The sequence below is a fragment of the Toxotes jaculatrix genome, chromosome 12 (genome assembly GCF_017976425.1).
Source record: "Toxotes jaculatrix isolate fToxJac2 chromosome 12, fToxJac2.pri, whole genome shotgun sequence".
Classification (NCBI taxonomy): domain Eukaryota; kingdom Metazoa; phylum Chordata; class Actinopteri; family Toxotidae; genus Toxotes; species Toxotes jaculatrix.
Window position 1 is genome coordinate 11,182,931 of NC_054405.1, and position 12,264 is coordinate 11,195,194.

A 12,264-nucleotide genomic window follows, 5' to 3' on the forward strand; every position below is an offset into this window, starting at 1 on the left:
CTCCCGCAGGTTGTATCTCTCATTTTATCTTTTTTTTTTTCTCTGAGGCTTCATCGGTGCCGATGCTGTTGTCAGATTGTGATGTATGACGTTTCATGAATAATTAAGAGTAATGACAGCTCGCCGCGCAAATCGTAACTGCATGCACGCCATTCAGTGTTCACTGATGCATTTATTGGTTCAGAATATGATTTCGCTGCTGCCTCATTATCACTATCTTGTGTATCAACAGTGTGTGAACTAAAGCAAATGAAGCTGAATGTACCAAAGTTCTCTGCAAAGGTTAAGTGTATCCTCCCATTTCCCTGTTTGCTTTCACTTACAACACATGCACTTTGCATCCGCTCATGATGAATTATTGCTTTGTTTAAATGCCACTGTTTAGGGGAAGAACAATATGTGTATCCATTTTTCAGTTACTGCTTACAATAAGCTGTTTTTATGTGACTGAGGTGTTGATGCTTCAATAATTTGCCTCCAAAGTGTTTGATGTGTAGCCTTGCTACTTAGTGTTGTTTGTGCCGATTTGAAATTAAGGCTGATTAAACCATTTAAATCTGAGGCATTAAGCTGATTTTATTTTAACCATATACAGTATGTTGCAATGAAATCATTCATGCTGACTGTGAAGTATTTCATTTAAGCATCTCTGGCAGTTAGAGTAATAAATAATATGATGAAAAACCTTTTTGTATTTTTCCAAATCATGACAATACATTATGTCCTACAAACTTTCAGCAGGAAAATTGGTTCAAAAAGACAGAACACAGAGTTAAGGAAACAGCGATGAGGTTCTCCGCCAGTACAACACATTAATCACATTATGCCTCGAGTCTTCTGACAACACGTTTGTCCCAGTTACGCTTCAGGCCTCAAGAGTTTTTGCAAAGCAGCCACGACAGTGGATCACTTGGTCATGCAGGAACATGGGGGTCGTCAAGTCTCCCAGGATCTTAGCACACACACCACACTGCAAAACATACTCCACATTAACACGACGTAATGACAAGAGCATGTTAGTCAATATATGGACAGAACAAACCTTTAAACAGTCAGCGTGGCAAGTCACCAGAGGTTCACTGAGTGTGAGCTTCACATTTCCATCAATTATCTGGTCACAAAAAGAACAAACCGCTTCGCCATTCCTGAGGTAGAGAAGGTGCAAAAAAGATCATCACCCCTTTTAATCTTAGTGAATGAACTTTGGATCTGTACTATAAAAATATGCACTGCTATTGACTTAAAGTGAGATTCCACCTGGTCTCTTTCAGAGTGTATGTGGACTGCTGCTCCTCCCTGGGCTTTTGAAACATGTCGGTGCTATGAAAATAGTGATCAGCACACAGTAAGATTTCATAGTACAAGTCAAATCATGTGAACAGTATTAAATGAAAAACAGTGAATGTGATGTTGTTCATTTGAATAAGAGCTGACTCACGTGTTTGTATCGTCAGACTGGTTTGGTTTTGACTCCTCTCCGTGGGATTGTTGTGTATCTTCCACAGGTTTAGGAGGAGCTTCGGGTGTGGATGGCTCCACATCTAATGCATCGATCAGTTCAATGGCTCTGTCAGAAAACTGAACTTCTCCACCTTCTGAAGCAGGTACGGGTTCAAGCGCATCCTCAATGCTCAACTCAATCACATGATCTGCTGCATTCTCAGGTGCTGGCTCAACACTTTGCTCCACAACAGTGTTATCAACAGGATGGACTTCACACTCAACTACTTCAGCTCTGATATTGAAAACTGATTCTGTTGGAGCTGCAGGCTCGACTTTAGACTCTACAGACTCGACTGCAGTTTCTGCAGCAGATTGAGTAGGCGATTCAGATACATCAAGGGCTGATTCCACAGTGCCTTGTAGAGAAGCCTCATCTCTTGGTGTTGCATTATTTACAGCAGGGGTCTCAGGTGATGACTCCACCACCACCTCAGCCTCAACAGTTTCTTCTGAACTTTGTTCTGGAGGACATCTCTCACAGCCCTCCTCTGTAGTAGTTTCAGTAGCACACTGAGTGGGTGATTCAAATACAGATTCTACCAATAAGTCAGGGACTTGTTCCACACTGTTTTGGAGAGCAGCCTCTTCTCCTGGTGTTGAATGAATCACATCACTTGTATCAGATGATGATTCCACCACAACCACAGCTACAGCTTCAAAAATTTCTTCTGCAGCATGTTCTGGAGGATATTTCTTACAACTCCCCTCTGCAGGTTGTACATCCTCCAGTTGCGTTGCATTTGTTGGCTCTGTTTCGATTGAAGGTTCCTCTTCAGGTTTCAGTTCAGCCTCTGCAGGGTCTTTACTCTGTTCTGTACCAGCCACATCAGAGGTTTCTAAAACAGGATCTTCCACATGAGCATCTGCAGAGGCCTTAGCCTCAGTGTGTTCTTCGTTTGACTGCTCAGCTGTTGTATCAGCATTTTCTCCCTTGTTTTCTGCTGCTGTGTTGGCAACCGGTTGCTCATCTGGCTCTACATGAACATCTGCATAGACTTCAACAGCCTTCTCACCGTGCTCTACATTCAACTGGGCGACTGGTGTGTCAGCAGATTCTTCCTTGTTTTCTGCAGCTGTGTTGGCAACATTTTTTTCTGGTTGTGCCTCTCCAGAAAAAAGTTCCTCTGTGGGTGCTTGGGGCCTGTAACAGAGGAAGTCACTTATTACCAACTATATGGTAAAAAAGACATGAATAAAAATCGCAGCGCTCAGCATCTTTAAATTTAATAGTTGCATTTACAGTCAGTAGAGAGATGCGCTCATATACTAACTTTGTATTGTCTGTGGTCTCCACTGTTGACACCTCGGGCTGAGCATCTTTTTGGAGAGGAATAACTTCAATATTTGCCTGATTAGCTGAATCACTAAAGCAAGGAACAAAAAATAATGAACTTGCAATATCAGTACATCTGACATTAGCATTCGATGTTAGGTTTAAAAGTTCAGGCTTAATTGAGATTAATAATGCAAACCTTGAAACAAACGGGTCTGCAGAGGAGTGGTGTGTAGTTGCTCATGGTTTACACAGTTTGTTTTCAATTAAAATTTCAATTAGAATTCTGCACATACATACCCTTCAGATGGAGAAGGCTGTGTCTTTTCGAGAGAAGAGCTCTGTGGAGAGTCTGTTGATCTACAATAAGAAGCAAGAGAGCCTTGGCATTTATAACCTTATAGCAGACTACAAAGCACTGCAAATTATTACTTGCTGATGAATTCCACACAACCAGTTAAAAATTTCATCAGCTTAAAGTTTCTTTATCTGAAAACTGCCATCAACGCCAAATGTCCCACATTAGGAGAATTTTAAACTTCAATGATGGATCTCAGATCTGATTTTCAGGTTTGTGCGAGGGATAAAGTAAATTTACAATATTAGAACAAGTAATTTGTCACTTTCACTTACGCAGTTTCAGAACATGACATTGACATTGCTTCTTTTTTAAATGTGAGAGGTTGGTCTACAGCCTCCACCGAAAACTGTTCATTTTAAAAACTGTGACCTGGATCAGTGGATGAGCTCAACCAATTACACACTGGTCTTAGGACAGCATATGAGCTGCATGGTACAGCTACTTTGACTGATGAAGCATAGCTGACAAATAGAGTCTCAAATGTCAACACAATGTATATCAACCATGTAAATATCACCAAACACTTTGCACTGAAGTGAGGGGGTGGAGCTATTTTCTTGAGCAAGGCATGTGAACCAGTTATATGGACGAGTCAGTTCAGTCCTAGTTTGTGCCTCTCATCTATTATGATTAATACTTGTTAATACTTGATATGCACATGAACTTGGACAAGAGCCAATTATGCATCTTGAAATTGATGTAACTCTTAATTTGTTGACATTTTTACTGCAGATTGAAAGGTAATTCTCCACCCCTCAAAAACTGAAAGCAAAGAGTATCAAGTGTTTCTCTCATTATTCAGTGAAATGAACCAGTGATTCAAATTAACTGTCATGGTATCTACTGCTCACATTACGTATTGTCCTCAGAAATGACAATATACACAAGTGTCTTAATAGGTCAATGAGCTTTATCCCTATTAATCATAAACAAGTAAAAGTATATAAATGATTTCAAATGGTCTTTATCTAACTAGGTAAGATGGTGTTGAATAATATTTTTTTAAAAAAAAGCTGTTTTGGTATGATATAAATAACGTTTTGGTTGTTTTTTGTTTTATTTTTTTATCTTTGTGGTGCAATGTATTGATTCCATCTGTATATCTGTAGAGTTGGACACTTATTTTGGTAACAGGAACTTTCGTACTTTTATTTTGAAGACAGCTTCACTAAACGTCCGGTTTAGTTCCGCTGTCTGTTGGCTTGTGGAGCAGCGTTTCTTGCTAGGCAGGAAAACACACAGCCAAAGTGAATTGTAACCGCGTAATTTCAACTTTGTGTAATGGACGGGCATGTAGCGGCGACTGCAGAGTAAACACTGCCGCATGGTTTGTGTTTTTAAGCGTAACTTTGTCTCAAAAACCACCAGGTTTCACATTATTGTAACGTTAGTTTCCCAAACGGTGCGCGGCGTCACAATCAGGACGAGTTGCTTTTCTGTCCCCAACTAAAACTTAGTACGACGACTCCCCAAGACCAGTAAGTCAGTGGATATTTTACCAGCTTCTCTACACATAAGGACAGCTTCTTCTGTGACAGAGAGTACACCTACAATATTATCATTATAGTAGCTAAATGAGCCTGAAATTAAAGAGAGCAAAAAGATCGTTTTAGACCCTGTTTACTGATTTTCTACATCCAGGCAACGACTAAATCTAAATCAAACAATTCAAGTAAACCTGGACAAGATTAATATGGGAAATCGTATCAGTGAAACAGCCTCTTTTGTTTTAATAAATTAAAGTAAAAAGATGTGAGCAGGATCTAAACCGTTTAAGTAGTCTGCATTGCAGGTATTGAACATCTGGACCTAGGCATCACAAATAGAATAAATGTTTTACTGGTGTGAAACTGGTTTAATTGGTCCCAATACAGCTGATTTTGATCTGGATCTAGATTGTGTGGTCTGGATGGACAAAAATTAGCACAGAGGTTCTTAATGCCTGTTTGACAGCTTTGAGTGGTGTAACAACAGAGACACAGTGAAGAAACATTACCATTAAGTTTTATTTAAATTCCCCTTTAACTAGCAAAGCCGATGCCAACTTCAGCCTTGTGCATCCATCCATTTTGCAATGAAAATGAATGCTGGATGCAGAATGCCCTGTTATTCCGGTTCTTAAGCACAGCATCAGTAAGCCACAACTGATAAGACAGTCATCTTGTTAACAAAACTTGGATCAAAATGACGCAGTGACATAATCCTTTTGCAAGACAGGAAACGGGCCAGACAGAGCTGTGAGTGGTTTGTGGCTCATTGTTGGCAAAAATGAAAGTGTGGGCATTAGTTTGATTAAAAGATGTGGAAAATAGTTATTGGTTATATCTGGTTTTGTGATTGTAATAATATATATTTGGACTTATTTGTTATTCTCATACTGGTTTAATTCGTCATTCAGGTCTGTGTTTCCTGTGCATTTCCTAGAAAAAAAATGCCATCGAGAAACCATCTCGACAAAATTGGGAGGAAGAAGAAGAAGAAATGGACAGAGGAGGCGATGGAACGCGCACTGATCGAAGTGAAGTCGGGGAGGTGCACGGTGAGACAGGCTGCCAAAGAGTTTGGAGTCCCTAAGTCTTCACTGGGAGACAGAGTCAGTGGACGGGTGACACCAGGGAGTCGCAGCGGGCCAGCTCAGCTCATAACATCTGCTGACGAGGAGCTGTTAGTGGAGTTCTCCTTATACATGTCCAAGCATGGATTCCCGCTTACTAAGCAGCAGCTGGTGTCCTTCGCCTCATCCATTTATAAGCGGCAGCATCGGAGGGTGGCATTTTCCAAACTGGGCCAGACCTGGTGGCTCAATTTTAGAAAACGGCAAGAAAATAATATTACCATTCAGCCAGCAGACAGTGTTGTCCGTGGGAGGACAGTATGTGTGAGGAAGGAAGCAGTGGATCAGTTTTTTCATTTACTGAGCACTGTCATGGACGCCCATGGGCTCAGAGACAAGCCTCACCAAATCTTCAACTGCAATGAGACAGGCTTTCAGCTGGGCAGGAAGAGGGTGATTCTCCCCAAACCTGCCAGTCTGGGCTACAAGCCAACGCCAGGCTTGAGGGACCACATCTCCGTCCTGGCTTGCTTTAACGCAGCTGGAGAGGACATTCCTCCATTTATTATCTACTCAAAGGCCTATCCAGGGGGTGTATGCTACAAAACACAAGGGCCACCAAATGCCCTCTATGGATGGTCAGACTCAGGATGTGTCAACTCTGACCTCTTCAAGAAATGGTTCCTCAAACATTTTCTTGTTCATGCACCGAAAGAGCGCCCACTGCTGCTGATTTTTGACGGCCACAAGTCGCCTGTGAACCTTGAGGTGGTGGAGGCAGCTCGTAAGGAGGACGTCGTCCTTCTGTGCCTTCCGCCTCATTGCTCTCACATCCTGCAGCCGCTCGACGCGGGCCTCTTTGTGCTCCTGAGGCAGCGTTTTGCTTCACTCATAGGCGATGACTGTGCCGCTGATTCGCACTTCGCAATAAGCAAGAAGAAGTTCTCAGGTGTATTTAAAGGGACTTATCAGTTAACGAAGGAAGAGGAGGGTGTTCGGATTGTCAAGGAAGGCTTTCAGAAATGTGGTATCTACCCACTGAACCACTTTGTCATCAACGAGGGTCATTTAATGCCATCACACAGCATGGACCCAGCAGCTGGACCCTCTTTGTCTGTATCAGCACAGGGAGTGCACACTGTAGGAGACCTCACAGCAGCTGGACCCTCTTTATCGGTATCAGCACAGGGAGTGCACACTGTAGGAGACCTCACAGCTGCTGGACCCTCCTTGTAGCTCATTAAGACAGTCAGCCATCAGTACCTCTGAGGAAAGAGTCTTCCAGCAGAGCGCTCTGTTTGTCAGCTCGCAAAGAAGAAAGGGATGTGTTGATACTTGTCAAAGTTGTGCTCAGATTTAGTAATTGAGTTATAATGTTTGAATGCTGCACAGCAGTGGTTCCCAGCCTGTGGGGGTCCCGGGATAAAACTAAATGAGTCAAAACATTTTTAAAGAAATGATAAAGACATTTACGGGCCGTGTTTCTGCTGTACACAATTCTGTTTTCTGTTTTTGGAGCATTGTCATTGGATACTTTCACGTCTTCAGACCTGTAAATTAAACTGTCTGAGAAGGAAAAAACACTTTCACGTTGAACTGTTCACCACTCATGTCCGCATAGAGAGCCAAAGTGAAACAGGATCTTCTGGGTTCTGTTCCAGAAGTAAGAGAACCTCATTCAAAATCACATTTGTAACTGTGGTAGAAATTAAAAATAAAGGTGTGGAACAGGGCCTTTATCAACAGCATGTCATGTGGTTTGCTTCATGTGTGTAGGTAAGTATGGTAGCATTTTGGAAAAACAATCTAGCATCGTTGTTTATTCAATATTTATGATTTTAGCTTCTTTTCCCATAAGCCCTAGATGTCCGCAAGCTAAATGTCATGTCTCGGCAGTGGAGGCGAGTCCATGAGTGAGTCGAGAGGTTACAGCTAGCTCAGGCATGTCTGTAATAATAACAGGACAGAGAAGAGAGAATGCTGTCGAAGTTGTTAGGACTTCAGAGATTTCAAAAAAGTTGGAAAAACTGACCAGAAGAGAGAGTTGGTGAGTTCTAATAGTGCAGTTTTTTTCTGTGCTCATAAACTAATCATTGTTTAACTTCGTTAAAATCATGAAGGTTTTGGTTTCTTATAACAAGTGTTGTAATGGCTGATGGCGATTTGTCTTTAGAATATGGAAAGTAAACATCAGGAACATGCTTCATTCTCAAAAGACCGATCAAAAAAATGCTTAACGAGATGAGTCTGTGCTACAGGAGCTTAAGGAACAGAATCTGGGCCGTACGTGACATCAAGACTTCGACTGCGTGAAGGCCCTAACCTGTGACAAGGGGTCAGAAGTAGACACTGACATTTTAGGGGATTGCAAGCCAAAAAAAGGTTGGAAACCACTGCTGTGTCATTTTTCTCCTATGCGATTGGTGGTTTAGTCTACAAGTTATACGCTCGGAGCTGACAGATCTGAAGTATGAGAACAGTTTCACCTCTTTGTTCTTAAGATGCTTACAAAGATAAGAGGAGAGATCGAAAACTCAGCCACATTGTTAAGCGTTATCTAACTTGAGACACTCCATAATTACAGAAGTGCATTGTAAAGATGTAGTCAGATGTTCAGATCTGGCAAGATTTATTATGATCGAGTATCCATGCAGAAGATCCACTTATAAAACTAGTTACTAAGTGATTGCTCCTTTGTGGTGTTCAAGCCTGCTGTGAAACACACTGACAGAACATCAGGGTAAATGTGTGGGGTTTTTTTTTTTTTTTTTTTTTTTTTTTTTACACTGACACTGAGAAGAGACATGAAGAGAAATCTTTCATTCCTTTGCTCGAGTATTCAAAATGTACTTGGATAGCAATAAAAAGAATATATTGTCTAAAATATCTAAGAACTTTTGAGGAAAGTCGAGCCCTTTCATAAATCTGGGGAGTAGTGTTTAAATACATAAGTATGTTCAAATATGTAATGTTTTCAGTTCTCTCAGAAGAAGGGAGCCTACAGTGTGACCTCAGGGAGAAAATCCAGAATAAAGGATTTTATTTTTAATATTTTGCAGCAAAAATGTGTCCATACCCTTAATAATTTACTAAAGGGGGTTGTACTTGTGCATGTGTGAGCATCATGTACGTGTTACAGTCAGGTGATGTAATATCGATGCAATAAGTACAACTAAAAACAATACCCAGGCCTGGAGCACTGCGATATGTATTATTAATTAAAATTAAAATGCAAACGGTGAATGAATGTTTCAGAACATCTTTACAGTCTGTTCTACAGAAAGTGTGATTTTGTTGTTGTTTTTTTATCCTCAGCAAAACAATGAGATTATTTAACACAACTTTGTCATGATCACAGTAAATTTAAGGCTGGTTAAATATTTGTACAGCTCAAACTGGGAGTTTTATAATGGTCATTAGGAAGCTGAAAGGAAACTGTTAAAGCAGTTGTGTGTTTTTGTGTGCCTTGAGGTGAAGCACTGTGGGTAAGATTAACACTCGTCATCAGCCTGCAGCATGCTGTAGGTCTTTATGGATGCAGCAGAGCTGCCCCAGACTGAAGTTCATGTTTATGTATGTTAATATCACAAATGGTGATTTGTGCCTGAAGCTTGAGCCATTTTTATTTGTCATTCACTGGCACAATGGAGTCAAAGGACACAATCAGTTTGACTTGCAGGACTGCCACCGCATTGTTTCTCATATCAGAGTGGGTCTGAGCTACACATTGTATACACTGGAGATATGTCAGACTGGAGTCTAATATTTAAATAGCACGCGGTTTCTTTTATCTGTTTATTTTTTTTGCTTTACTGCATTTTTCAACCCACAAATCAGCTAACTTGTTAATTAAATCTATAAATCTAGTAGCACCTGCTTCAGACACAGCTGGTCTTGTACATTTAAGTTTATTTATGATAAAAAATCTTACTGTTCATTTACTCAATGGTTAATTTGTCTTCTTTTTCTCAGATATTGAAATCATCCAGTCACCACAAAATATGTTTTTAGGCTACTTACTCTTGGACCTGTGGTACCTGGAGAAGTTCAGAGGGTTTTATTCTGAGAAACCCATCTGTTCATTAACATTTTTGTCCTTTTTAAATAACTAATGATAGGCGTTAGTGTTCACATCTGAACATTTATAGTGTAGCACTCACTCAAATTTCTTGGCTGTGGAGAGCACGTATGATTTCTGCCTGACTGGAGTGGACATGGTCTCCACGGCATGATCCGTCCTGCAAGACAGAAGAAGTTGTAGTGAATGTGTGTCTCTTTTGTTCCACCATTTCTTTCTCAAAAAAAGTTTTTAAAAATTGCTCTGTTTTTGATGTTGCACCTTAGCTGTTGAGTATACCGTGGTTTGTTTTGCTCTCCTTTTTCCTGTTCAGATTTGTGGATCCAGCTGCCATCGTTCTTCAGTGCAGTCCGCACCCTGGTGGTTTTAAACACTTGGTTTCTATCGACATCTACAAGGCGCACGCGTGCACACACACACACGCACACACACACACACTGTCAGGATATTCTTGGATACCAAGAATACTTCTGTGACATATTTAATCTTATAAAAGGATGAAATAGTGGATCTGAGTGTGACTCACCTTTGGACATGATGCCAGTATTTTCTTGGATGTTCAACCTGATGAAATCATTTAAAGATGAGGTTATTCTAGGTTTGTTTTTTAAGCATCAGTGCAAATAGAACAGTGATCACTCTGTACTGAACTGTGATATACTGTATTTGCTTCCTGTTTCTGTATTTTCTTTGTCTCTTTCTCTCTCATAGTCTCATCAGTGACTTCAGACTTGTTTAATGACCCTGCATCTCATACACAACCAGTAAAACTGCATTCTGCACAGAAACAGCTCACTCAGAATGTAAAAATGACATGTGACAAAAAGTATTTACTGTTTGTTAACGAACCTTCTGGATGACAATGTTCTGCTGAATCAGAATATGGAGCGTAGATAAACATTGAATTGGTATTTTTGTAAATCTTGATTTGATGCATTTTCCAGTGCTCACCACATTTTATGTTAAAATAAAACCTGTTCAAAAATATCATTGTAGTGTAAACAATGTCCTCCTGTTACTGGTATGTGACCATGTTCTTCCACAGAGAATGCATATTCACCATCCACTCTTTCTCTCTGAATGTTAGCCCACCCTGTGTTTACAGTGTCATGCCCTGTCACGCTGTGCATCTTGTCTGTATTCTCTTTGAGCTCCTGTTAACATTTTGACCTGCACTTAGTGTTTATAATCTCTCATGATGAGTCTGTCTGGAGATGTGCCAGCACCAATTAACCAGGTCAAATTCATTATGCACAGAAAATGACAGCAATTCTGACTTTCTAATGAGCCCTTACCCTGCACAGTCACTGAGCATGGAATCAGAAATAAAGTCCATCGCTGCACCATATTGTTCTCTCACCTGTTAAGTCAGCCGTGTTAGCGCTGTCAGAGCGGAGTGGTGTCGAGCCTCCTCTGGATCTCTGTGTCGCGTAGGCAGGCAGGTAGAGATGTTTCAACCTGTGCCCCCACCCCCACCCCCATCCCGTCATTTTAGATTCCACCCATTCCATCCGGTCTGAAGTGCTGCACCTGGATGCTACCATGCAGGTTGATCGAGTGAGTGGGTGGGTTGCCTTTCATGATAATCATGGAGTGGACAGACAGGTGCCATTGTTTTATAACTCATGTTTCACAAGTGTGAAATGACACATTCCATAGTTGTTTTCTAGCAACATTTGAACAACGGCAAAGAATCAAGAGAGACCTGATCTTTAACGACTTGGAATTTAATCTACTGCCTTATCAGAGCTTTTCAATGTTATTTATGCCAAAATGCATCCAAGCGAAGCGTGCATCTTGTGAACTGAAACTGAAACAGACAAGCACACATAACAATCTTAAGCTTAGTCTTTTATGTTAAGTCATTTTACATTTTAATAAACCAAAATGTAAAATGACAGCTCTGTCTGTGGATTATACAGAGTATCAGGGGAGATTGTCTCTATATCAAAACATTACTGCTGATTTTTAAATGTGATTTTCACTGATGCGAGAAGCACAACCCTTTCACTTCCTCTGCATCAGGAGGGTGGGAGAAATTTTAAGAGACAGACCAAAGAGCAAAATAGAATTTTTTAAATAGCACACCTTCTTTTGCTTTTTCTCACACACATATATGCACAGGTGTATATTTTATGAGTAAGATCACGTCAAACAAGGAGGTCACTGTATAGCTTGCAGGAAGCCATAATCACACTGTAAATACCGTAGTTTATTTTTTGGCAGGAATTTTTCATTGTGTCATCACTTCTGTAGAACATTTACACTTGACAACGTAAAATACAACCTTTAAGACACGTAATACTTGAATGCTGTGTGGCATCCCGTTGGTTTGCCTCCTTGAACCTCAGCCAACATCTTCAGAAAAAATTCTTAGTATTCCCACCGCAAGGTAGCAAAAGAAGAGGGAGGTCATCGAAATAATAAATCACACACAGAGTACACAAAAGTGACTTGGTGGAATGGGAATAGGTGTCTTACTCCATAAAATAAAG

At 40.6% G+C, this 12,264-nt stretch overlaps 2 protein-coding genes across 7 annotated transcripts; one reads left to right on the forward strand and one right to left on the reverse strand.

The window, feature by feature from the left end:
- Positions 1–666: 666 nt before the first annotated feature.
- Positions 667–11,223, reverse strand: si:dkey-125i10.3 (neurofilament heavy polypeptide). Of its 3 annotated transcripts, none has more exons than XM_041051605.1 (10): positions 11,130–11,223; positions 10,296–10,333; positions 10,031–10,160; positions 9,852–9,929; positions 3,077–3,136; positions 2,775–2,867; positions 1,439–2,644; positions 1,258–1,320; positions 1,043–1,145; positions 667–970 (listed from the first exon to the last, which is right to left on the reverse strand). In XM_041051605.1, exons 2-10 carry the CDS (start codon positions 10,303–10,305, stop codon positions 866–868), a joined length of 1,848 nt encoding a protein of 615 aa, XP_040907539.1. In that variant the 5' UTR covers positions 10,306–10,333; positions 11,130–11,223; the 3' UTR covers positions 667–865. The 3 variants fall into 3 exon arrangements, with proteins under 3 accessions (XP_040907539.1, XP_040907540.1, XP_040907541.1); XM_041051606.1 differs by having other exon boundaries at positions 10,049–10,160; positions 11,130–11,217; XM_041051607.1 differs by lacking the exon at positions 2,775–2,867 and having other exon boundaries at positions 11,130–11,217.
- LOC121190678 lies at positions 4,344–6,973 on the forward strand. 4 transcript variants are annotated; one of them, XM_041051610.1, is made up of 2 exons: positions 4,344–4,619; positions 5,562–6,973. In XM_041051610.1, the coding sequence occupies exon 2, from the start codon at positions 5,569–5,571 to the stop codon at positions 6,925–6,927; it is 1,359 nt and encodes a 452-aa protein (XP_040907544.1). In that variant the 5' UTR covers positions 4,344–4,619; positions 5,562–5,568; the 3' UTR covers positions 6,928–6,973. The 4 variants fall into 4 exon arrangements, with proteins under 4 accessions (XP_040907544.1, XP_040907543.1, XP_040907542.1 ...); XM_041051609.1 differs by having other exon boundaries at positions 4,344–4,615; XM_041051608.1 differs by having other exon boundaries at positions 4,344–4,464; positions 5,536–6,973.
- Positions 11,224–12,264: the final 1,041 nt, after the last annotated feature.